The following is a 26,677-nucleotide window of genomic DNA, read 5'->3' on the forward strand; positions in this document are numbered from 1 at the left end:
TTTTTAACATAATATAATTTGTTGATTTGTTTTATTTTTACCTACGAAAGAGGTTGCAGGTAAAAGAAATGTTTTTAAGTATCGAAGAGGCCTTTGAAGCAAGTTTGATGAAATTATAAACTAATTTTAACTTTTTATTTACCTTTAACACAATTATGGTTATGATTTTATAGGACAACGTTTTATGAAAATATGAATAAATAAACGAAATAAAGGGACACCACAAAGATTACACAAGATAGTCATTGGGCACTAAAGATCTGCCACATATCTAGAATGACAATAGGTACTTACAACAGCTGATGATGAATACGCGCTAGCTAATAACACAAATTGTGAAAAGCATAGCAAAAGGGCCACAGAAAAAAAACCAAATCAGTCCAGACTCCTTCAATATTTTAATTAAATGCTTTCAATACAAAATTCAGGAGGAGGTCTATTTAAAAAAAAATGGTCTTGAAATGATGGCATTCGCGAGTGGCACTTGAAACAAACGGCGTTATCAAATCAGTGCACCCGAGTTAAAGTGCCGGTGAAATAGAAGGGGGCACTTATTGCCCCGCTGAACCCCCCCCTCCGCACTTGCCCCTCTCGCCCCTACCCCCGCATTCAACCGATGCGCGATGTTCCTTAAACGGGATACCGAAACGCGAGAATGACAAACTTAGGAAATTAGAAGAAACAATTTTAATGAAAACCGTTTGTGTTTGGTTTTCGTTATTTTGTTGTTGTATTATATTGAAAGGGTTGCGAAGTTATCTCAGTTTGAAATTCTGATTGTAACATCGAATGGAAGTTCTGTTTGTAGACGCGCGTTTTTTAAGTTTAGGTTTATTTTTTTATGCGGGTGCTGATAGTTATGTAATACGTGCATGAATGTTTTAAAGGAGACTTCTACGAGTTTTATAATATCTATAATGCTTATTAATTGAATTATTTTATAATTAGATTTTACCAACTACCAAGTTTTCGTTTTAACAAAACTTCAAAAATCATACGTTAAATTTAATAACAACCGCTGTTTTTCGCAATATTTAATATCATTTAATGTCCACCTTTGTATATACCGAAACCAGAACCATATATTTTCCCGTTGAAAGCTGAGGACAAAACTAAAAAAACCCGTTGGAGGCAGTAAAAAAGCAATTTACCTCGTTTTATACGGACGATCAACACTTGGGAGACGGGTGTATTTCATCCGTCCACTGAGGAACAATTTGGCTCATTTCGACACAACTTTAATTGTTATTACACACGCGTATTTGATCGCCTTTTGTTTTGCCATCCATTTTTTTTGTGTATGTGAAATTCTGCACACACACATCCATACACATCTATCATTGCTCTTGTAAGTCAGAATCTATAACAATAAACCGTGCATTAGAGTTATGAATTTTGGAATTTTAATCTTACATTAATTTGTTCAGGGTTATGTATGTAGGTAATGTAATACGTACGTAATCGAAACACAATTAAGTGTCCCCCAAATGTTACGATTGTCACGGTTGTCATAACGAATAAACGCAAATGTAATGAGAATTTAATTGCTGATTATCAAAATCCATTTTGTCTCAAAGAATTGAGTGTACTCAGTAAAATATCGTTCTTCTCAAATAGTTTTATTAACATTATACTAGTATGACCTGTTCATACTTATTTACCTTTATTTTTCATGTTACAAAACTTGAATTCATCATAAAACCAAATAACAACCCCTTATGTTTGAAGTCGTTGCTATTGAAGCACTCTTTCGTCCTACAAAGTAAATGAAAATACAAAGTATACTCATAACGCGACTCAAGCCTCTCTACTACGAAAATACTTAAACTGTTCAACTATCTGCGACTTTTGAATGCTTCCGCCATCTCAAGCAGCCGAGAATACAATATTTCAAGAACTATAAACATTGCGAGTCCTTAAATGTAAGCGCGAGTCGTGACCTGTATTAAGCGAGTAACGAACTGCGAACTACGATCCATCAATAAGTATCGTTATGTCAGGATTTAGCGGTACCAACCTACGCGGGTAGGTAATACATACATTGAACGCGTAGCCTCCCCCATTGAGTAATAATTCGAGCAAAGTTCCTGCACGCTAATAGCAGGTTGAGGGTCGATCATTTTTACCGTATAGCGAATAAATTGAATTCTAATTTTCAATTTGAATAACAATGCCGTATGAAGATTCAAGCGTTAACGGGAACGCGATTCAGGGAGAGATTTCTTAAATATATTGTGAATAGCGAACGAATATATTTTTGCCGGTCCTGTTTGTGAGGCATTAAAACGAAGGCTTGTGAGTAGATGACAGTTGCCTAGTTTACTATAAAAAGTGAACAGAAAATAAAAATAAATATACCGAATACCATTGAGATTTTCAATACATTAATATTTTTCTTAAATTTAACGGTTTACTTATGCGTTTTCATCGGTATCGTCCGACTAGTTTCGGATCCAGCCGGATCTGAACCGGGATAGGTAAGTATAAATCATTCATGAAATGTATTTTGTTTTACTTATTTAATTAAGATTTCGAACATATTATTTACATCGAGTTGACTGGTTTTAAACCTTTATTATAAAAAAGATTAGCCTTATACAGAAATAAAGTTAATTTCCAATTGCAGTCTTATAGTACCATCGGTAAATACATTTCTATTTAATATATTTTATTGATTCTTGTTCTATTTCCACAATTTCTGAGCAATTTTATCTAACAAGTACAGTTCTTGAGAGGCTACTTCAAACAAACGATTTCTGTTGTACAAAAAGGAGCGAGTTTATTGCGATTTAAAGGCAGTTATTGTATACCTACAGTACCAAACTTCTAACTAATTTTGAACAACAAAACAAAAGGTTTTGATTAAAAATATTACCTTGCAACGAAATTAATGTCTTAGAAGCAAATAAAACCAGAGTAAAATTTTCCATACACGCAGTAAGTACATGGATTAATTTAAAAGATGACTCTATGGTCTTAAGAAACTTGCATGAGATATGAGATAGTTTCTCAGCTCCGAGCTACTCGAGCTGCTCCGACATTATAACTTCTGAGAATGTTTTTGACTTTCACGTACCTTTGAGTACTTCTAGAACATTCAACACCTTTGTGTAAGTATCATACAGTACATCATTCCGCTCTACAGAAACATATCAAAGGACTGAGAGATCTAGGCTAAGGTAAGTTTCATCTTTTGCCTACGCTTGGAAACTTCTAAGCCTGTTCTCCACAGATTCAATTTGCCAAGTAAAACAAAAGATGACTATAAAAAGCCACACGTATGGTTAAAACATTTTTTCTCGATATAAAATCCCAATGATCCTTTTCATATTAATTCCATTGAGAGGTGTGAAAACAGAAACGTATTGGCTTCGAAAGTGATATTTTTAAAGGCGTAATGTGACGTTAAAATTGGAAATGTTGAACGTTGCTAATAGTTAATTAACGTTCAGTGAGTTCAGTGGGGCGATCATCGAATAACTGAGAATTAACGCGCCGGGAGCAGCGGCATGGCGGCATCGAGACTGGGGCTGCAAGCCGAGCCGCGCCGCGCTAGGGCTGTGCTGTGCGGTTTCAGACAGTGCGCTACGCTAAATTTCATTAACACAAAATGAGGGCACGAATACGTTGTTCAATTTAGAGGAGATAGGTTAGAAGTCAGTCGGTGCTACAGTGTGTATTCTAATTTGCATAATATTATAAATGCGAGAGTTTGTGTGCTCGGATGTTTCGATATTTACGCTTGGTTATAATAATGTAGTATGTGTATGTCTAAGAAGAATATAATAGGGTAGTTCCATATATTGTGCAATAATACTTAGTTGGATACAATCTTTATTCAAAACTCCATTTTATATTCTACTAGCTGTTGCCCGCGACTTCGTCCCCGTGGGTGGAAGAATTAAGTTACGATTTATACCTGTCCTATTTTTTTCACATTTTCCATTGTATCTTCGCTCCTATTAGTCGCAGGGTGATGGTTTATAGCCTAAAGCCTTCCTCGATGAATGGTCTATTCAACACAAAAATAATTTTTGAATTTGGACCAGTAGTTCCTGAGATTAGCGCGTTCAAACAAACAAACAAACAAACAAACTCTTCAACTTTATATATTAGTATAGAGTATAGATTACAAAACCAAAAACCAAAAATTAATTTTCATAGAAATGCTAACAACCATCGCCATGTAACACATAATTCACAGTTAGTATACTTCGGAAACATATATTTGCATTAAGCACCATAGTTTAAGTTTTTATACCATCCCTACGGAATGCGGAAAAGCGAAATTTCGTATTGTTCTTCACACCCTGAGTATGTCGAGGCGTTTTGAATATTTCATGCTCGATAATTTATTGCATGATTTACTGCACAAGGGCCTGCTCTATGATTGCTCTCTAGGAAGTCGCCGGCTGCCGCTTCCAACTCGCGAGTTTTTCCACCGATCCCTTTTTATACAATTTACATATAAAAATAGTGTACTTTACTTTGATATAGTGCGTGCTCGATTTCATGTCACTTCTTCGGTTCACTTGCGCTGTATACCGGAACGGGATTTACGTAATTTAGTGCCGTTTCCTGACTATCTGCGAAACGTTTGCTACAGGATAAAGGAGCGCAATTTTTAAATTTCTAACGTTTTTCAACCTTATATCATAGTATTATTCTTAACGGTATATTTTGTGTTACAAAAAATCTTTGATTTATTTTATTTATTAAAGATCAGTACGGAGTTTTCGAAAGTAATTTGTCGAGTATCAAATATAGAAGTGCTTTGGCCTACTAACTTATAAATAATAAAAGTTAGAAAGCGCTTCCAAAGTTATGTTTTCAACGGCTTCACGGAACCGACAAAGGTTTCTATTTCAGTTCTATAACTAATTAAAACAGCCACACACACACGCAGACATGTTGGCTTGTCTGCGTTAACGTTTTGTTTGACCTGTAATAGAAAACTTATTTTATGTCATGATTTTGTTTTTAAATTGTTGTTTTTTGACAACTTCTTTTTTAAAATACTTTGCTTATTATAAGATACTATTATTAGAATTTTATGCCATACTTTAATTCACTTGGATTGTTCTCTTTGAATTATGATAATCAACAGTTTTTCACTCTGCCAACATATTCGTAGTAACAGTTCCAACGAAAATAGTGAACACCGGTATATCATGTCGTGTTATTAGGTGCGACTTAGCCTGTTCGGTACACAATACGTGCGAAGCCCTATTTCCGCGCTTTATCTCTCCGATAACACCATTATGTGTAGAATACCTCTTTAATAGCGGCTCTTACTGAAATGGCCTAACGAATAAAGTCAATCTCTTCGACGTAAATCCTGCGAGCAGTCATAACTCAAGTTTATAGAGTTTCGGGACTTTTTCCTTCGATAGAATTTTAGGGGGTGTTAAAGTTTATGTGTATTTTGTAAGACTACGGTTGGTAAGAAATAGAAATATGCTAGCTTTACCAGTTTCATCTCGCATATTTATAGATGGTATAAATTTATGTTAGTACATATTTTAGAAGCACGGAGGTCGTATATTAGATTAACTGTCTAGAAGTTGTACATTATGAATACACAAAGAATTCTTGTTGTGAATATAATATTAGGATACTGCGATGTTGCTGAGAGGTTTTTTGTACGTTGATACACTCGATACTGCCAAATTAGGTTTAGCAAACAAAAGCTACGTTAACTGAAAACAAATTCAAAGCAGTCGATCAGATGAATAGTATTAACAAGTATAACATAACATTTTAATAAATCAAATTCCTTTTTATTTTACCATTAGACACATTTTCATTCAACTCAAAAAAACGAATCAATAAAAACAAATGAATTTTCGTGAAAGTATGCCAATGAACAAAATAAAAAGTGGGTCGAGTGGGCTTCCTGATTTGAATTCAAAAGTTGCCTAATGTCTAAATAATTGTTCTCAATCACGCTTTATTTAGTTAATGGAAATGTAGATACACATACGTTGGTACCTACTTGTGTTGATCGTAAAAATACCATTATGAACAATATTTTTTACAGATTTCTTTTCCCGCAGTTTTCTCGTGTAAATGTTGTGACATAATAATATCTGTATACTTCTTCAGTATTTTATTTTATTTCAGTAATTCCGAGCTAAATTTTATCATAATCGGTAACTATTGTCTGCTTTAAAGATAAAAGTGTAACATATAAACGTAATAACATAATAACACAGCTGTACACATTTAAAGTATCAAAATTGATTGCTAGTAATATGTGATATACAGTAAAAAAAAAAAAACATACCTCAAAAACAGAGTGTCTAGTTTTCTTACGAGAATATCGCCTACGCATTTTTGTTATGGAGAAGCAAATTGGGTCGTGATGTCAAGTTAGCCTAAATATACTTTCTTCCATTAGCGGTGACATGTCAAATATACCTAAGCTATATACTTCTTTTGTAGGGAGCCTTTGTAAACTTTGTCAACGAAACTGCTGGATACAGTGTTGGCGTCTAAGCCGCGTTTGTGTTAGGCAAGTCGGCTGGGAAGATAACGTCTTAAATCGATGTAATATAGACAAGTCAATCAGCCTGGTTTTTTCTATAAATTACTAAGAAGTAGTCGTTTTAAGTTGGTCGAGATTTTGTTTTTTAATATCCTTTAAGACTTTTTATTTTGCGATGAGTTTTCCACAAAATGTGTTATCTGATATGATGCATTGCTCTTCACAAGCATAATATTCTCGATTTGAACAATAAAACAAACCACAGCTTAATAATATGTTTCCTTATAAGCATAAGCATACTATCTCTTCAGCATTAGAATTTGTCAACCAAAAAAGTATTACCTGTTCCAATATTCTGTCGAAAGTCATATAAAGGCATTGTTTCGGTACAATAAACACGAATCTCATTTGCAGAGCTTCCGTACGTTACGTACATACATATTTGGAGATTGTACAAACATTTGCTTGCAGAAATCTAGACGCAATCCCTAAGCAGCTGTCTAATTAGCTACTGCGGGAATCGGGGTACCTTGCACAGTATATTTGTCTCAGACTCACTCATCACAGAGATTATTACTAACAGGACTTATTTAAGGGGAAGCTAAGACAAAAAGAAAGATTCTTAATACTAGTTTATTTCTCCACCATTAAACGCGGCTTTACGCAGGGATCCCTCATTTCCTACCAAGTGCGAGGTCCCATTAGCAATACAAACATACACGAACTTCGTTGACACCTGTGCCTTAATATATTGCGTGAGCTTTTAATGTTTAATGCCCGCTATCTTGTTACAATAATAAAAGGTATTTTCGTCATTTACAGTGAATAAAGCTGCCAGGTAATTGTTTGTGCTGCCGTTATACGGCCGGCTTTTAGTACTTTGACAGACTATAAGATCGCATGAATATGGCTACAGAAAAAAAATATTTTTTTTTCTCTTTCTATTTTTTTTTCACAATTTAACTGTTATTATGGTAAAACCTCTAACATTATAATTATGTGTGCTATCGAAATCAAATAGAACTCTATATTATTATATACTCCGATTAAAAAACCTTCACAGGTCATTTTGTCGCAATTTTATACTGGCTTGATTTTGCACAGCCTGACCTAATTGTTTGCATTTATAAATGCAAGAACAACGTAATAAGCGACGCGTATTGGTCTTCATGTTGAATTCCTGCCATTCCTAGCATCATAAGCAGGAAATAAATTTACGACTGAAAATGACGTGAATGAATAATTAATTTACGATTTGAATAACAATGGGTAAATGGCTTGTCTACGTGTTGGAGAGAGATGGAGTCTTAGAGTAGGGTGGTATCCGGTCCGTGGACCAACCTGCATAACTGTTCTTATTGACTAGCCTTCACATTGATTCTATCAAAACATGCATTGCTTTTGTATTAAAGACATTTTTTCATAATCACTGACCACAAAAAAGCGACTTGGCTGAAATCATAAATACTCATGTATTTTTTGACACTGTAATGAAAATACTGATTTGAAAACGGCATAAACTTACTTTTTGTAAACATTAACATTCTTCTTTTTTACTAGACCAAGTATCTATGTCAAGCCAACGCTTGAACTAAAAATTAACATTCAAAGTTTTTTTCTGAAAAAGGCACTGTTTTTACAACGTAGTAAAAAACAACAACGGAGCAAATCTGCCTATCTTCGCGTGCAAGTTGCCAGGTCTGAGGGAAATGTATTACTGCAGTGTTCGTGGACGATGACCTGACAAGCCGTCACTACGTAGTACCATTGCCGTCTTCAAGCCTACATCACGAACATACTGCTTTAGGAAGTACAGACATCGCGTTTATATTCCTCCATAACTGGGTCAGGTTTGGAATCATCAAAGTCTTTGAGTTGGAAATCTTTGCTACATAAAATTTCGAATTTGCAGTTTTAAAAGCGATTTACTTGGTATCTTCAGACATTTTTATTGAAGACGTTATTGTATTTTCAATATACATCGAGAATTAATTTAAAAGTCATACTCATTGGTACATATAACTGTCAGTCCATTTTTCTTACCTCCTTCAAAAACCGAATGCCACCCTAACAGAGATACAAATATTCCAGGGTTGATAGTTAAGTATAGGCGATGTTGATCTTTGACGCTTTACGCGTCACTTAAGTCGATCTGAGAGGGTCAAAACGCAATCAAGCGAGGCTATCGTTGAAGCACTCCGGCGTGTGGTTTCTAAGTAGGTTTATGCCCCAGTGACCTGCCTTAATGTTTCAGCATTTTATTCAACGACACGTACTCCGTACCGACCCTAGCTGCCATCAGAATTTCCTTACCGAATTTCCTTAGAGACTGGAAACTGAGACGTTGTTTTTGAAGCCACTTCCTGTTTTATTGCAACTTGAGAATTTGAAAATGGATGGAGCGATATCTATGTCAACTCGGATTGGGAACTTCCATTTGGTAACGCGGGGAATGGGAGGCGATGCTCGTGTTTTGTTTCTTTTGCTTCCATTTACGTAATATGCGGCTTATTAGTGGCTCTCTTGGCGGGGAAAATGTACATAGATACTTATTTGGCTTGTTATCGCTGAATTGAAATGAAGTAGGTATATAGAGTAAAGAATACAAATATACATACAGTAACAAACGAGTGGATGAACGAAACAAATCTCAGTAATTTTTGTTGGTCATACTGCAATGTGTCTACAGTTTAACTATTCACAACTGTAGGTAAATTAAAAGCAGTTGGAAAAACGAAACTTCCACGTAACATGTGTAAACAAACACCGAATGTGCATAACGGAATAAAAAATGTGGTTCTATAGCAAAAACGGTCAGTTGTGAAATGTAAGTGGGGGCCGGAACATTTTTCATCCGTTTTCCTCTCGGTACACCTTCAGTTGGAACTTCATGAATATTTGAAGCGGGATCAATTATTAAAATGATTTACTATTACGCGCCATCCCGTATAAACACAACAGACTGCGCCTACATTTTGTAGGGATACAAAAAAAGGTGATTTCTTTTTGTTGTCTTGAAGGGCGCTTAATAATTGAAATTCTCGTCACGTTTGAAATAGGAAGCATTTGGTTTTTTTTTCTTTTGTACATTTGCGTATGCTTTGTTATGGTCAGTGTTTTTATCGCAATGCATACAACAATTTGTATGTGGTCCTTCTTAGTTATTGTTTGAACAATTTATTCCCTGGATTCTTCCAGTAGATTACTGTTAAGTTCCTATAATTATTGCATATAGAAATAGAAATAAAGTAATTATATCATTCAGAGCCGATTAAATTAAGGAATTCTGTAACTTCAACCGAAAAGTTTTTTATTCTAGTAAACTGATAAAAACACTACACGTCTTCATAAAGCTAGATCGAACACCGTCGCACATACAAGAGACATTTTAGATAAAACTCCGTAGAACGCGCCTCGGCATTTCGCTTGCAAATTGCTCTTCGCAGGTAGAACGAATATCATGTTACGTCATGCCGCAACGGAGGCATTAACATATCGATGCGGCGCCCGGGACCAAGCCACCTGCTGAAAATGTACTCAAGACCTGTTAGCCGCCATTGGTCACTTACTATACGTATGAATTTTTATTCAAGATCAGCTCGAAGATTTTATTTCTATGAAAGTCGGAATTGAAGGGTTGAAAATGTTTTCGAGGTTACATTTTATCTATGCAAAGAGTTTTTAACTGTTAAAAATAAGAATAGTATTTTTTTATTCAAAACAAAGCAGTCATTATACGTCATAACGTATTTTGACGCAACAGCTGTATAGAGCAACCGAGATTGCTTCGCGAAAATACTGCTGAAACTGCATGTTAAATACAGAAAGCCAGTATAACATTGCTCATGTTTGGCACAGGTTAATTACCTGCCTATCTAACTGAAGTACAGTTCCAACGAAAATGTTATTGCAGGCTCTGAATTACTTGATCTTGTGAATACAGTCTGAAGTTTCTACTGGTATTATTTTAGTCGGAAATTTGGTATGATACTTTTGTAAGAGCCACGTATATTAAATATTTACAATACCAAGCGGGACTGAGCGAAATTTTATTAATTCAATCTTTTTAAAAAACAAAACCGTACAACCGACTTCAAATCAAAACTACAGAGTTAATTTTTTTTGACGCAAATGACAGCTATTGATAAAAAAAAGTATCAACAAAAAAAAAACAAACGTTTTAAGAACCTATTCCTTTTTGAAGTCGTTGAAAAGGGCAACTATCCAGATAACATTTTCACTTTTATTTATGAATTTCAGTTAAATGAAACTAACATTCCATTTCATTGATATTTTACCTCCGTTTCACAGTTTCGCACGCTACGTTTCCATACAAAAAATAATATTTCGACCCTAACAACCGGTTGTTATTTACAGATATGGTGTATCGTGACCATCAAAGCTCCCGCGGCCCACATTACATTAGCCCGTTTATATAACTCGATATAGACCTGACCCTTTATCTTTAACGATAATCTTTGTTGTAAGAGAATTCTGAATGTGTTTCAATTTAATTTAAGGTGCTATTTAGGGCATCATATCGTACGCCGTAAGCTTCCATGTAGGCGAGGCCAGATAGATAGTTGTTAAGATAAAGAATTTAGCTCGCAAGCGGGGCACGTATTTACAAAAGCTCGACATTTACCTGGCAGGGTATTCAAGCCGCGCGATTGTGCTCGCTCCCTCAGCCGTGCTATACGATAAACGATGAAAAGACCTACCGCCGGACACTCCATTCATGTATATCATTGAGTGTCTCACACACGGCGGGTAACTATGTAGGAAACCGAGGAAACGTCGCCGTCAGATATGACGTACCTAATCATGTCTCTAACGGAACGGAATGTATTAACATGTTTCGTATTTCTCTTGTCTTGTTGATCAGATTATCGCATTGCTATTCGAATTCAGTTAGGCGTTTTCATCGTGAATAGATTCTTATGTATTTTAATGTAAGCTTAGCTTTAGAAAAATGATACCTCATATTTCAAATTTCCTCATTGAAATTTATAGCTTTTTCATGGACGGGTATATTTCCAGTGAGTACTTGGAAACTGGAAATTTATAAAGTAAATGCTTCCACATTTAAACAAAAATTCTAGCAGTCTTTAAAGGAAAAAGAGAAGGCTTTGGAATGTATTTCACCCGAGCCATCAGTCTATAGCAAAAATGTCTCTTTTGCCTTTGATAAAATACCACATACTTTCCAGCATGTTTAACATCCCCAAATTTTTACCTCTACATGCTTTTGTATTGTGTTTACAAAAGAATATATTTTGCGTATCTTGTCAACTATATCACCCTCGGCACCCTTTTAAACACTTTTATTTGTATATTTGCAAGAGTTTACTCGATTGTCCGCGCCTCCTCGCGCGTGGAGTGCGATAAACGTTGAAAAGATGAAATATATACATCGGGACAACGGTCCACTGGTCAATGTTGGATGCGAAGGGTTTTAGCCTATTTGTGCTAAATCAACAATTTTGACGTTTCTTGATGTACTGTTTTATTTACAAACACAGTTTCGTATTTTTTCCCGTATATGTAATACAAATATGTACTATACATGTGTATAGTACATATTTGTAATATACATAATATGTAATATACATCTTTATCTACAACATAATATTGTAGCTATTATATGTAAGTTGAAATCGTAATGTAATATTATTAAAGTGGATTATCTAATTGGTTATAATACATCAATTGTGCTTCTGTAACTAAGGAAAGAAAACGTAAGAAACCTTTTCTCGCTAGGTTATGTCAGCAAGGTTTAAATGTCAAGATTTCAATAGCATTAAACGTGGGCCTCAATGACAATGCTTCATGTTCGATCAAGCCTGTAAAAGGTTAATGCGATATATTAAACTTTCTCGTTATAATGGAGACTCTAGCTAAGCAAATTATGAACGAAAAAGGTAAACGCACTGGTTCGTTCGTACAGATAAGTGCTTAAATTGCAAGAGCTTTCTCAGTCAATTTAGGTTTTCGAGTTCTACGAAACAATCACCAGCATTTTTCAGAATACACACAAAGTTATGCTTGTATTTAATTTTGTTTTTGTACGTGTAACGAACTTCATGAGTTTAATGTGTGGAATGCCAATCGTGCATTTTACAATTTCGCAGTGAACTGTACGAGTACATTTGGTATCTATTTTGAAATAATGGACCGTTGTCCCAATGTTCGGGCAGGTTATTATTGCGTTTATTGACACACGAGGGGAGGTTCAATAACGAAAATATTTATTCATTGCTCGTCATTCCAGGCGTGACAGAGCAGCGACCTATTGCCCTAATGACGTTTGATTGTCCCGTTCACATTTCAACGCGTCACGTCCGCTCACAATATGATCTACGCCGTTTTAGCTTGTACTCAGTTAATGAGTTTTTTGTCAATGTGTGCGAGCAGTGGAAATGATAATTATGATGTGGGTAAATAGTCTCACATTGGTGCTTATTCGAGCCGTCTGGCGTTTGGGGGAGGTGCGGTACATTTATTATTGCACGAAAAATGAAAATGTTATGCGTACTGTACGGGGTTACATTATTTGCATTGCGTGGTGGTAGTTTAGTAAGCTTACCTTTGGTATATATTTTTCAGACATACTCGTACGTAATTCTAAAATATATGTTTTTTCTCTGCGAGATAAAGTTAACGAAATCTAATATAACATTTTGTCTAGGTTTTTGTTAAACCCGTCTCTCCTAGTCTAGACATTGGGGTTATTGAAACATTTAATATTATATAACTCCGTAAGTTAAACAGATAAAATTTAATATACATTGTATTTAGAGAAACTTCAAAGAGTCATACGCGTAGGTCCAATATATTATGACTATTATCCAATATTTGTTCTCGAACCGAGATGGAACTCAAATCATCAGATAAATAAAAAAAAATCGTGCGAATTGAGAACCTCTACCTTTTTGAAGTCGGTTAAAAATAATCAACAAATTACAATTCTAATTAACAACACCATCTAGATCGTCTAATTAAATAAAATAACCGTCATTAACACAACACAGTTTAATTAGTCGACCGTCAGTACGATCTTATTCCACATTATTTTCGTCGACCTAATCTATGTTATTACCGGAGATTAGGCCCACAAAAATAATTGTCCAATAAAACAAAACGTTTGTATTTTACCTTATACGTGTAACGTTTACAGCTCCATCACAATTTAGGTCATATGATGGCCCATAAATATGATTATTACGTTATTCCGTCGAACAAAGGTTTAGTTTTATCAGTCTCCCTTTATGGACGTGGCGACGTAAATCGTAATATTGATGTCAGCAGATGTAAGGGAATCTTCGTAAGTTCTAACGTCATTACCGTATCGTTTGTTTGATTGCTAACAGATATCGGGATGAGCCCGCGGCGTTTTGGACTCGTATTTCTCTCGGGAACTTACATAAATGTTAACGGTTCTGCTCTCACCGAAGATTCCGTCTTCTCTATACCTAAGAACATCTATATGACACCGATCTTCATGAATTTTAAAGCGAACTTCCCATTTTAAACCGTCTGAGTAATTTACTGAATTTATGTTCGTTTGTATGAAATGTGTTCGGATAAAATTGAGCTTTGAAGAATGAAGTTCAAATTATGACGTATGTTAAAGTATTATCTGTTATATTAATGTGCTCCGTTTCAATATGTTTATGATTGAAACAAAGATGGAATTCTAAATTTATATTAAGCTTTGAAGTCGAAATGTTACTTATTATTAGATTTTTTATCTTCTCTATATTGAAACGTAAGTCTTCATAATGTTGTAACTGGCGAACTCAAACAAACAATATGAGAAGTCTTTAATACAATTTTGATGAATGTGTAAAATGAATTTATATGAGACACTCATATTGCTTGCATCGTTTGATTTAACGATCGAGTGCCATCAGAATCTGTTGAAACTGATTGCTAACCAAGGGATAATGTTGCACCCTCTAAAATATACGGAGACTTAATACCACTTACCGTAAATATAACGCTTATGTAGTGTTAAGTCCGTTTTTATTACGCATGAACCGACATGGTCCGTTTTGATAATTTGATTTTACGACCTAAGGGGAAGATCAGTACATTTGAAACACGCCATTAAATGAATATAAATCTTCCTTATATCAAATACTAAGGATATTTCTTACAATATAATTTATACGTAAACTTAAAGGAAAATGGTACAGGGGTCGTAAATTATGGGGTAATACATTCTGCCTTACATTATTCAAATGCAGTCTCTGTGCAGTTGCCATCGTAGATCGAAGTGCTCAATGGATTTATCCAGCCCGTTGTTAATTTATTGCCGATCCGGCAGAGGGCGTTGAATAACAGTTTCCTGTACAATGGTGCATGCCATTTACATATTATCATGTATCTATTGCATTTTACGCGAGACTAGTTTCGGTACTTATAGAAGACATTGAGATCTTTCCTCCCCAACGTCTTGAATCCCTAAGCATTGGAATGTTCAGCTAAATGGACTATATTTAGGTATCTTTACCGATTTTTGTGTCAGTTACTTTAGTCGTCAAGTCTCATATCGTCATTTGCTTTGCTTTTCCCAACCCAGTGAAAGCTAGGTAATATCTTTACCTACATATAATATTAGTATAAATGGCAGAATTCAAAACCTTGGAATAGATTAATCGCAAGTACCGGTAAATCTTAGATCATACCCATCTACTCTTCCGACTTGTCACAATCGGCATGTACCCCAATTCCTGAGAGCACGTTTTCTTCTAATGCGATCGCAACGTTCGCGTGCCCGGACCAATTTGTGTTGGCGCCTTATCGCCGAGGCTAATGTTCAGTGTAATGCCACTTCCGACATGAAAACTGTTCCGAACTCATTGTTCTCCCCATCGGCTTGCCTCTTTAAAATACTGTGTACGGATAAACACGACCGATAGGAAGCGACCGGTTTCCTTATATTCGAATTAAGACTTGAAAGACAGCCTAGATTTAGATCGTTCCCTTTGCTAAAGAATTGTAAGACACATCAGAAATACAATCAGAAGGTTTCCTAGAATGGGTTGGGTTCATATTTACTTTAGGGTACACATTAAAGTGACGGGTCTTATTTCCGCTCTCCAATATTTACTGCTGTCGTCTCGTCAAAAAGGCGACATTTTTATTAAACAGTACAAGGATAAATCCGCGATATATATTTATCGTGAATACACATATTTCGTGTGTCAGCGCAAGCAGGTGCTCGCTTCAGAATTTGTCCCGTCAGCAAACATAACAGCGGCCATTATTACAGTTGCGTAGTTTCCCTCACCTCCGCTCGCGGCCGGCGCATCTTGATATATCGCCGATGTGAGCCACGGAAGAAAACACTTTTTCATTGATTCAGTGCCACATCTGGCGACAAAACGCCTTCGGCTTTCCATTCTGATGACCTGACTTGACATTTTTATTGCTCTCCATATTTTTCCGTGCGGCCTCCGCGGCATTCGCGTTTATGGAATCCGGCGTAAAATATTGTGAAACTTGAAGGAGGACAGAACAGATATTATGATATTACTGACACGATATATTGAAGAACTTTTGACGTCGATGGGATGCTCGCAGCACTGGCCTTTCGCCTTTTTATCGCCCTTCTTTTATCTTTTATCGTAACAGTTTTTTTGAGGAAAATTTTACGTTGACATTATACAGCCTTATAATATTATGACTGAAAGACTGAGAATTAAAAAGGCATACTGTTTTTCAACTTCAGTTCGGTGGTTGAGTTTGCAACATTTTATTTGAAAGTTGTTTCCAACTTCTATGTAATAAAACTACTGATTTTCTGTAAATAAGTTAGCTCACTTAAAAGCCTGAATTGGTCAATCTTTTGAAGAGAAAATATATATTATGATAGATAGATTTACACAACAAAACTGTTTAGTTTGGCATGTAGGTTAATATTAATTGATATCGCATTTGGAATCGTACTTACTCCATTGTTTTTCCAAAAGGAAACTTCTGACCAAGAACTGTCAAACTCTGTGACGGGCTGCTCTTATAACAAAATACAATTTGTCATGATTGATCAAAGAAGTTGGTCAAAACAAAGACAGATCCCGTAACAAAGCCCGCTTTTTGTCAAAGAATTTTTTGGTCACCGCATTGAAGGCTTTTAAGAAGTCAGAGTTCTATTGGCGTTGTCCTCAAGTTGTCCTAACTTTTACAGCAATTATTTTATGTATTTTTGCGGAGTTGTTTATTCAGCGTTCTAAACGTGCGGTTTGGAATACAAATCGGTGTAACCAATCTCTGCGACTCTCATCTATTATAAAAGAAATTATATGTAAAGATTCCACTAACTTATATTAATTTTCCTTGAACCGATATAATAAGCCACAGGACACGTTTCTCATATTACTTTTAAAGAATATAACTTTAGGGAACCATTAGACTAAAAGAGTGCTTTAGCCAGTCGATCGAAAAACATTTGTTATTCATGCGGCAGAAATTTCGCTTAAATATTTTACATGAGCGTCGTAGGCGAATGTTCACAAATAAGCATCATAAATATTAGAAATTTTACCTTTGATCGTTCGCCTTAAATTTGCTTTTTAACTACGTGCACGCAATTTTACATCTTCAAAGAAATTCTTAGTTCAATTTGAACTTCCGAGTGAATTGACTGTAACATAATATTTTTTTCCATGCCACTTGGTTTGGGGTATAAACAGGACGATAAATATTCATGAGGAAAGTAAGCCTTCTTGTCATAGGCCGTGAGAGCCTGATGGATGGCGAGCGTGCTCTGCTATTCTTCTATGCGTACGTGCGTATATAAATCATACAATCTTTAAGAATAAATTGGACAGAAATAGAAATGTAAGAAGTAAAGTCACTTGAACTAAAAGTTCTTAAAATACTAACTTACGACTTATGTACATTAATGAATGATTGAATACTTCTATTTAAAATAAATTACATTGAGAACTACTTTTGTTTATTAATTTTCATTACTCATAAGTAGATTATAAATACGTTTATGACAAATGTACATAAATATTATAAGGTTTTTGTCACCGATCTGTGGTTATAGATATTAAAGCGTATACGTAAAATGTTGTAATAAAACCTGGTTCGCAATTTTAATATCCTGAGGATTGAGTTATCAATCCCTTATTCAGAACCCGTTCTATCCGGTACTATGATTACAGGAAAATAAACGAATAGTCTATGAATGCTCAATATCCAATGAGATTTTGCCGATGAAATCTTTTCCATTTGTAAGATATGCTAATATCTAGATGAGAATAAAATTTTCCTTCTACTTTTACTCATCAAATAATCATGTTATTTTTAAAGTAGATACTTGCTTTGCGAAATAGATCTTGGCACTATTTAAAATCTTTGTGAAAAAAAGAGTAGGGAGGCTAAACAATTTGGTCGATAATATAAATTCGGAGGAACGTGGCAAGCTATAACGTTGTAGCGGGGTGTTTTGGCACATCGATCTTGTTGTTCCCTCGCCAAATAATGAGTTAAACGCTTAACATCAACCGCATCCGCTTTGAGCCGTGGCCAATGGTTCGCTGATTGATTTCCTTGAAAGGACTATCCACGATTTCCGCGTAAAAAAGTTAAGCTTCGTTACTTGTTGTTGGAAGTGTTTGGTTTAATTCGGTGTATACCTGCCTAAATCATAAAACGGAACCATTTAAGAGAAACTCTTTTGTGATCATTTAAAAAACAAAATACAAATACCATTGTTTTTTTTTTCAACCAGAAAATTAGACGGTTAAGAAGGATTTGATCTGCAGTATTTCCTTAGTACTTGCTTGAATGTTTGGTAATTTATTCCAATGCTTATAGCCGGTACAGATTGCTCTGAGTAATATTCTTGAGCACGTCAATTGTTACTTTCAAATAGGCGAAACGTTCGGCATCCAGGAATCCTTTAAGAATTCGAGTTTCGCGTTTCAGCATCCTGCCACTAGATAAATGGCATCGAAGATACATTGTCAAGTGCTATGAAACTAGTACTCACCATGTCCTGTCTAGTTGTATTTAGTTGCTGTAAAACGCGAATTTGAATATTGACAGCTTTAGTTATTGACGTTTAATTAATTCATAAATTCATCGGATAGTGCGCTGGTGGGAAACATTGGTTTCCTGTCGGTCGCCAGTTTGATATTTCCCGTGAAATGACAATTTAATTTAACTGTGTGATTAGTTGTCGCGTGACAATAATCGTTAGTTGATGTTAACTCGATTTTGTGAAATATTCTGATGTCAATAAAATTCTAAATTCGAACGCTACAAACTGTGTATATTTTTTGTCCATAGTTTTTATTGACAAACAGATCTCATTTATTTTTTAAAGTTGTTTATCTGTACTAATTGAATTTTATAATTGCAAGCCGCAAAAACGCTTCCTTAGAAACCGTTCTACAATTACTTTGGGGGATTCAATTCATATTTTAGTATTTAGAAGGGGTTGCAGGTTCGTAAGCCTCCAATAATAAAGTATAAATGATGAAGGGCGAGGCAGGGTGGTCGGCGCGAGTGATCCATTGCAGGCCCACGAAGATTTATGATAAGAGCCCAACTTACGGATGTCGCCACCCACTGCGCAACGTCTTGGCTCCCTGCACCCTGCGCCCCTGGAGTAAGGGTTACTTTGGCTGTCACCTCTCTGTCTTGTCAAACGTTTACCTTGAAATCTTACAATCATTTCTTCATTTTGTCTTTGTTTCGAAACTGTTTTCTGGAAAGTGTCAGTTATTTTAGTCACTTGTCTTGGGACAAAATAGTCGACAGTGTAATTGATTTCAACTGAATTTAAATATTCTTCAATACCGGTTCTGATTTTCACTAAACCTTTTATTTCAAGAACATTTTTATTTTAAACACAGACAGTATTCGCTCACAAAGTTGTTATTATCCGACGGTTAACATTTGGCGGTAGATTAACAAGTAATCAGTACAAATTAGTGAGGCAGTTACCCTACAGTAATGCCGCATTAAATTTTGTATTAATTACGGATTAGGAACTCATTTGGCGATGCATGAAGGCTGAACAAATCGCTGGTAATGTTGAAGTTTATTTATTTTGTACCGTTGTTTTGCGATACCTGGTTAAGCTATGGTCGTTCTGCATTTTGATTTATTATATTACTAGCTGTTGCCCGCGACTTCGTCCCCGTGGGTAGAAGATATAAGTTATGATTTATACCTACCTACCCTGTTTTTTTTCACATTTTCCAGTTTATCTTCGTTCCTATTAGTCGCAGCGTGATGGTTTAGCCTAAAGCCTTCCTGAATGAATGATCTATTCAACACAAAAATAATTTTTCAATTTGGACCAGTAGTTCCTGAGATTAGCGCGTTCAAACAAACAAACTCTTCAGCTTTATATATTAGTATAGAAGTATAGAAGTATAGATTAGCTTTAAACCTTACGTTTAGTTTCAAATTTTCTTTCCTGATATCTTAATTGAAGATGGATGTATTAATTTCGCCTTTGTCAGTATATAGCAAGTTTACGTATTTAAGGTCAAAACGACTCCCGCATTTAAGAATATAATCCTTGCGTCCCGGGGGTTTCGCAAACATTCAAGTCACTTGTACAAAGACACCGAGACTCATCATAAACATTAGAAGGCACAAATACTGACCGGGAACAGCATTAATGAACTCGCGACACGTCGCGTTGTTGCAGTAAGTTTATTCATGGTGACCTGACCCACAAAAACAAATAACGCTCTGGGATACAAAATATTGAGATTAAAATATTTCACCTTTGAATTTAGTTCCAAGTAGATCTTTTTTATGTTTAGGACATTTATTTCGGGAATTCACCAGAATTTCTATAAAACAAGTCTCTTCACTTTTCACGCTTTTTTATTCAGGTATTTTTATATAAATAACGAGTTACATTTTAAATACACGGCCGCGAATATCCGTTGATTTTCACGGCTAAGTTGCTTAATCAAATTAATATACCTCGTAACTGAATTACCACCAAAATAATAACAACCTACCCACCGGCCTACTATTTATGAACCTAATATCAGCTAATAGAAATTAATTCCATCCCCGGATGATATCTAATTACAAGCAACATACATCAGTGAATTCAAGTAGGTTCTTTATCGAGAAACATAATATATTTTTTTGTTTGAAACAAACGAAATACTGCTTATTGCTTTTTATTGTAAGTAATGTACTGCCATGTGATATTAGATTATTAATGTGTATACCCAGAAAAGAAGTCAAAATTCAAATCGAAACACTTTTAATTTGTCATAAAAATAAGCATTTTATGTTCATTAATGTATCTAGACTGTATGCAAAACATAAAATGTAGATGTATAAATTTTCTCTTACTTCCTACAATATACACCAAGCCCAAAAAAGATTTCATATCATACCCACAGTTCGCTTTGAAGTTCCATAACCTCAAAAATATAATATTTGCAGGAATTCGATTTATGTTTACCGTGTGTCTACCAACGGGGGAAGCGCCGCCGCCGTGTTAACATAGGCTAACGGGTCCGGACAATGCTTTCCACACGGCTTGCACAGATAAACTTCGGAATGGTCTCAGTACCCAGTCACACAAATATAAACTCACATCCGCTAATATCATGGACCAAAATCGTATGCGACCATTTCTCCACCCGAATAATCATTCATGTAAATGGCATGCCTCGGAACCAACATTACGTAGTTTGCCCTCAATACGAGAGGCAAGTCAGGATGAATAGATTAAAGGATTTAAATAACGCATAATTTAAATGTATTTTAGTACTAGCCTTCGAACCAAATTACGAGTACCCACATATAAGAATTCAGTTCAAAAAATGCTTTGCAAGTAATGTAGTAGTAGTAGTAGTGTAGTACTGACACGTTTTCCAGAAAGTCCAGGCTGACAATAATGAAATGACAGGCCAACTTACAGAAATATTCGCGGTACGCGTGACAGTTCGTGCAATACACACGTCCCCGCTTCGACGGGCCCGCTTCGTCATTGCTGAAATATTTCGTTAAAAAACATTCGGCGTCCATATAACCGCGAAATTTTATTACCCGCTACTTTCGGTTCGCAGATTCATTCTCGCTTTGCTATGTCAGGCGTTTTATTTGCTTAGCTGTACGTTAAAACCTTTAGCTATTGTTATGATGATCGAAATTTTTGTACAGATAAAATACAATAGAAGACGGATACATGATGATTAAAAATGTTTGCGTGCGTTTAATGATTTAACTAAAATCATTAGTAGTAGTTTGAGGAGAAGTCTTCAAACACAAAAGGTCTTATCTCCGTAGCTTAAGCATCTAATTAACGTCCGCGCACAACACGTTTTTGAGCGTTGTGTTGTTTAAAACCGGGTCATAAAATGAAAGCTAGTCAGTTGGTATCGCGGCGTGGGTGACGATGGACTTCAACAACAAAGTTATCGTGATCACCGGCGCGAGTTCCGGCATTGGCGCAGCTGCCGCCCTATTGTACGCCAAGCAGTCTGCCAAAGTTGTCTTAGTTGGGAGAAATGAAGAATCTTTGAACAAAGTTGCGAAACAATGTGAAGATACAAAAGGATTTAAACCTCTAGTTATCAAGGCGGAGTTGGCTAACGACAATGATGTACAAAGTATTGTCTCAAAGACAATCGAAGAATTTGGCCATATCGATGTCCTGGTGAACAACGCTGGAGTTGGGACCCGAGGCAGTATTTTCGACGGTGTGGAGTTACTTGACCGAGCCATCGCAACTAATTTGCGTGCAGTGTACCATCTGACAAGTTTAGCAGCACCACATCTCATCAAAACAAAGGGGAACATTGTCAATGTTTCAAGCGTGGCAGCTTTACGGCCGATCAAGGACGTGGATTACTTGCCATACTGTGTTTCAAAAGCGGCTCTCGACCAATTTACGAGATGTGTTGCTTTGGAGCTGGGACGGCACGGCGTGCGAGTGAACTCTGTCAACCCGGGCGGTACCCGGACTCCATTTGCCGAAACAGCTGGATTTTCTAAACAAGAAGTTTCCGAGTTATACAAAAACCGTAACGAGTCCTATCCGCTTGGCAAAATGGCGGAAAGTGAGGAGGTCGCTGACCTGATTCTTTATCTATCGAGCGATCGCGCGCGCAGTATCACGGGTAGTATTTACGTTATAGATAACGGCGAAATATTGGTGTGATGTTATTTATTATGCACAAGTTCCAAGCTAATATTTATTTAAAATTGGCCGTGTTTGCCTTCATTGTTGTGTAAACAGGCGTAGCTTCATAGTAGTAGCTGGTACGTGTGTGAAAATACATTACTACGTCGTATACGGGATGTGACATCACAAGTAAATAAAAACGGTCTTCTAAGGCTTACACACGACAAACTATTTCCTGATTTTATTTTACTTACTACAAAAATAAACTAACCTTTGTAAGCAGGCCATATACTACGGCGAACAAGAACGTAGTACGTGTAAGAAAGGATATAGGGGCTAAAGCTAACATAAACAGGTCAGTATGTAAGTCTGTAAGCTCTTCTAATATAGTTCGTATATTCTTAGCCATTAGTCTTAATTTCGTATGCAGTGAAGCAGAATGTGTGCGACGCAAAGCAAAACTTATGGTCAACGCAAATGAGGACTTTGGAATTGATACACAGAGGATGTGGGAACATTAAACTGATGAACGAGCTAAGTTAAAGGTAGTATAAATGGTCCTTAGCCAGCTAGGAATGGTAGGTTTATCATTGTAGACGGTAATGTACAGCAGGCATATTGTTTACTTAACTGTGTTGTGCCTAAACATTACCTATTGTCCCTGGTGTTTATATCCTCGTAAAATTGCTGAGATATTCTGCGGGACTGAGCAATCGTATTTATGAACTATAATTTTTGGTTATTGTTTTAGTTGTAGAGTAAGTTGTGTTATCTGTGTCGTGCCATTCTAAGGGCGTTGTTGTAAAGTTAGTGTTATAATTTTGGTAGACAATGGAAAGAGATAAGAAATAACAACGATATTCATAAAATGCTATAAATAAGAACAATGTTAACTATGAATTATGTTTCGAATAAATGAAAATGGAACAATACTTGTCTTTAAATTAATACCTGTTCCAAACACTGCATTGAACGCTTAAAAATATTCCAGAGAACAAAAATAGTTGTTGAATTAATAGATTTTTATAACACGGTAGTTCACCGCATGGTTATTGATGAGTAGAATCACAACAAATCTTCATACAAGATAAATAATTACTCAATTAGTTCACAAGGTTAGGTTAGTTATATCACTCGTATGTATAGTGAAGATTTAGCTAGGAGCCCATTCCACTAATTCTCTAGGTGACCCAACAAATTGCTGTAAGTAAAGATATCACACTTACGGAACATGTTATTAAGGTTCAACTAACTAACTTTAGGATCAATTTTCCTACTTATATTATAAACGCGAAAGTTTGTAAGTATGGACAGATATTTCACTTTTTAACGCAAAAACCACTGAACGTATTTGGGCGAAATTTGGTACACAGATAGTTCATAGCCTGAATTAACAAAGGGCTTTTCCCCTTGGGATCATTTTAAAATTCTTTTATTTTAAAATCGGTCATTAACCTGCGTGACATTGTAATGTTAATATTACAATCGATAAGACCATTGTCGAAAGTTGTCAGTTAAATGTAGGTAGGTATATATTTTTACGAACCGTTTTATTTATTTATAAATTATGCAAACTAATTGATCGTTAGTCGACGATACATTTATTCGATTGTTTATAATACTAATTGCGCATTTAAGGTTATATTTAAACTATCATGAATGTACCAAACTAACAATTTAAATTAATACATACAATTTTGTGCGATTAGGTTTTTGTTGAATGAACTTTTTGTCTAATTTTAGACTGCTTTAATTCACATTAGTTTACCAAAAAAAGATACATACAGATAACCGGGACAAAATCTCAAAGATTAAAAAGGAAAAACATAAATATAAAAAAAAATTACATACTAAAGTAAAAGTACGCCCAACACATAATTTACCGCTGGTTCGTAATACAACGCAATATTTTCGCGAATTTATCGCTGAGCTTTAATAAATAAATAATTAAATAAATAATGTCGCAATTCAAGCTCTTTGTGAAAGAGGGAGCGGTGCGTGAGGAACGTGAGACTCTCGACCCTCGGGGGATTTGTAAGCGTGGATTTTTCAATTTTTATTTGCCCCTGTAAGTGCTAGCGATGTATTGGGAACCAAGAATGGTGGATGCATTCACGTTCACACTATTTTTCGATGTGTTTCTGGTAAATATGAACGTTCAAAGCCAATGTCAGCCTGATGTTTGAACAGCCTGTAGTTCCACAGTGTGGTTTTAAAAATATAGCCGCAACGTACGTCCGTTGTTGCGTATCGTCACGTCCCGTGGCCCTTTGTTTAACCAAACAGAATCACTACGTATTCTAATATTTCCTCTCTTTTTCCACGGAAGTTCATTTTGCGGTGTATATTGAAAACAACAGTATATAGTTTGTCGGTATGTCTTCCAAAATACTTTTAATTTCGCTTGTCGATGGATAGCGAAATATGTATAAATTCCCATACAAAAAAAACAACAAGCTGTAACTCTTGCATTTCCAGGAGAAATGCTTTTTCTTATGCGGAGTCAAGAGAGGGTTACATATAAACAACAATATTTTTTCATTGCGTCGCTCGTATTGCATAAAATTCTGTCAGAACGATCTTGTTATTTCTTATGTATCGGCCATACGCAAGTGAACTCTAGTCCTTATAATGAAAATTTATGATCGGGGACAAAATAAAAGAAAACATTATTATGCGCGTACGTATCGTATGACGCATACATAATATTGTTTTTGGAACGTTCTGCCAGTTTTTTTACAAGTCAATGTTTGTGATTTGGAAAATTGTTAAATGTGAAACCTAAAGAAGTCCGTGTAAATATAAGCGGTTTGATTTCTCCTAGAAATTTGTGTTTTTTTTTTATAATATTCTGTAAACACCACCATTTTTACACGTTCCCAACATTAGTTTTCCGGAAAAAAACTTTGTTAATATTATTAACCTTATTGGGCGGCCCCCATTATGGTTATTGAATATTGTGTACAAATCGACAAAAGCCCTTGCGGACAACGTGTCCTAAAAGTTATTTCGATAATTTGGGGTACAAATTCAAGACGCTTAAATAGAGAGACACGCGTAAATACCAGAAATATTTGCAAATATAATTTAATGCCGCCTAGAAAATATTAGTTGAAAGGCAGAAAAAAGATCAATCAGGACGGAGGAATTTCATGCAACATTTTGTACAGTTGGCTGCTTTAACGCGCGTATGATGTAAATGTAATAAAGCAAATGGCCCTTCTTCGCTACTCGCGTGCGGATGCCACTCCATGTGTTGCTGTAAAATATTTTTATGCTTTATTAACTTAATGTTCCTATGTTACCTCCGCTACGTATATAAATCTACCTGGATGTTTTTCTTCTACTCCGGAAATGACGTTCATTTAGTACTGAGTATAATGTGTGAAATTACTATGCCGTTATCAGATCTTGTCTAAGTAAAATATGATGTCATTAGTGTTATGTAGAATACTTACGGAGGAGAAAACAAAAATAAATGAGCGTATTTTGCAATGTTAAACCTTGTGTGTGGGTAATGTATGGTTAGTATTGTTTTATTATTAACGCAAGGGTACGGCCGTGTGTTGCCCTTCCCGGCTGGGGAAAATCTTCCTCATCTGCCGTTACCGGCTGCCTTCGAGATGTCCGTCTTGGGCTGTAATGGATGGTTTCATTTCCCTCCCCATTCCTTCGAATGATCTGTACCCGGCGTTCGTCTATTAACAACGTCGCCGCTTGACGGATTGCTAGTGTTTACATTTTATGGCGTTCACCCTCCTCAGAAAGTTTATTTAATTGTCCTTAAATATTGGGAAATAAATCTTACGTCAAACATCAGTTGGATGTTAAAAAAAATGTTTAAATCCGTAAGGAAACTGTGTTGACACGATCGACAATAATTAGTTGGAGTGTTGAGTGCGAAGGAAGCTCAAGATTGATGGGGCAGACACAAAGGTCTGTCGGTGATAAATTGCCCGATATTAGGTCATGATTTGGGGCGGGTATTTGCCTATCGGCTTCACTATCGGCCTTGCATTTTTTGTAAGTAGGGTTGCCCGTGAATGAAAAGTGAATATGAA

At 35.8% G+C, this 26,677-nt stretch overlaps 2 protein-coding genes across 2 annotated transcripts in view; both read left to right on the forward strand.

The window, feature by feature from the left end:
* Positions 1 to 26,677, forward strand: part of LOC113496124 (semaphorin-2A) — a 263,037-nt gene that overhangs the window by 648 nt on the left and 235,712 nt on the right. The window lies entirely within an intron of this gene.
* LOC113496126 (3-oxoacyl-[acyl-carrier-protein] reductase FabG-like) lies at positions 21,674 to 23,546 on the forward strand. The gene is made up of 2 exons (XM_026875250.1): positions 21,674 to 22,971; positions 23,047 to 23,546. Exon 1 carries the CDS (start codon positions 21,888 to 21,890, stop codon positions 22,650 to 22,652), a length of 765 nt encoding a protein of 254 aa, XP_026731051.1. The 5' UTR covers positions 21,674 to 21,887; the 3' UTR covers positions 22,653 to 22,971; positions 23,047 to 23,546.

The sequence above is a fragment of the Trichoplusia ni genome, chromosome 7 (assembly GCF_003590095.1).
Source record: "Trichoplusia ni isolate ovarian cell line Hi5 chromosome 7, tn1, whole genome shotgun sequence".
Taxonomy (NCBI): domain Eukaryota; kingdom Metazoa; phylum Arthropoda; class Insecta; order Lepidoptera; family Noctuidae; genus Trichoplusia; species Trichoplusia ni.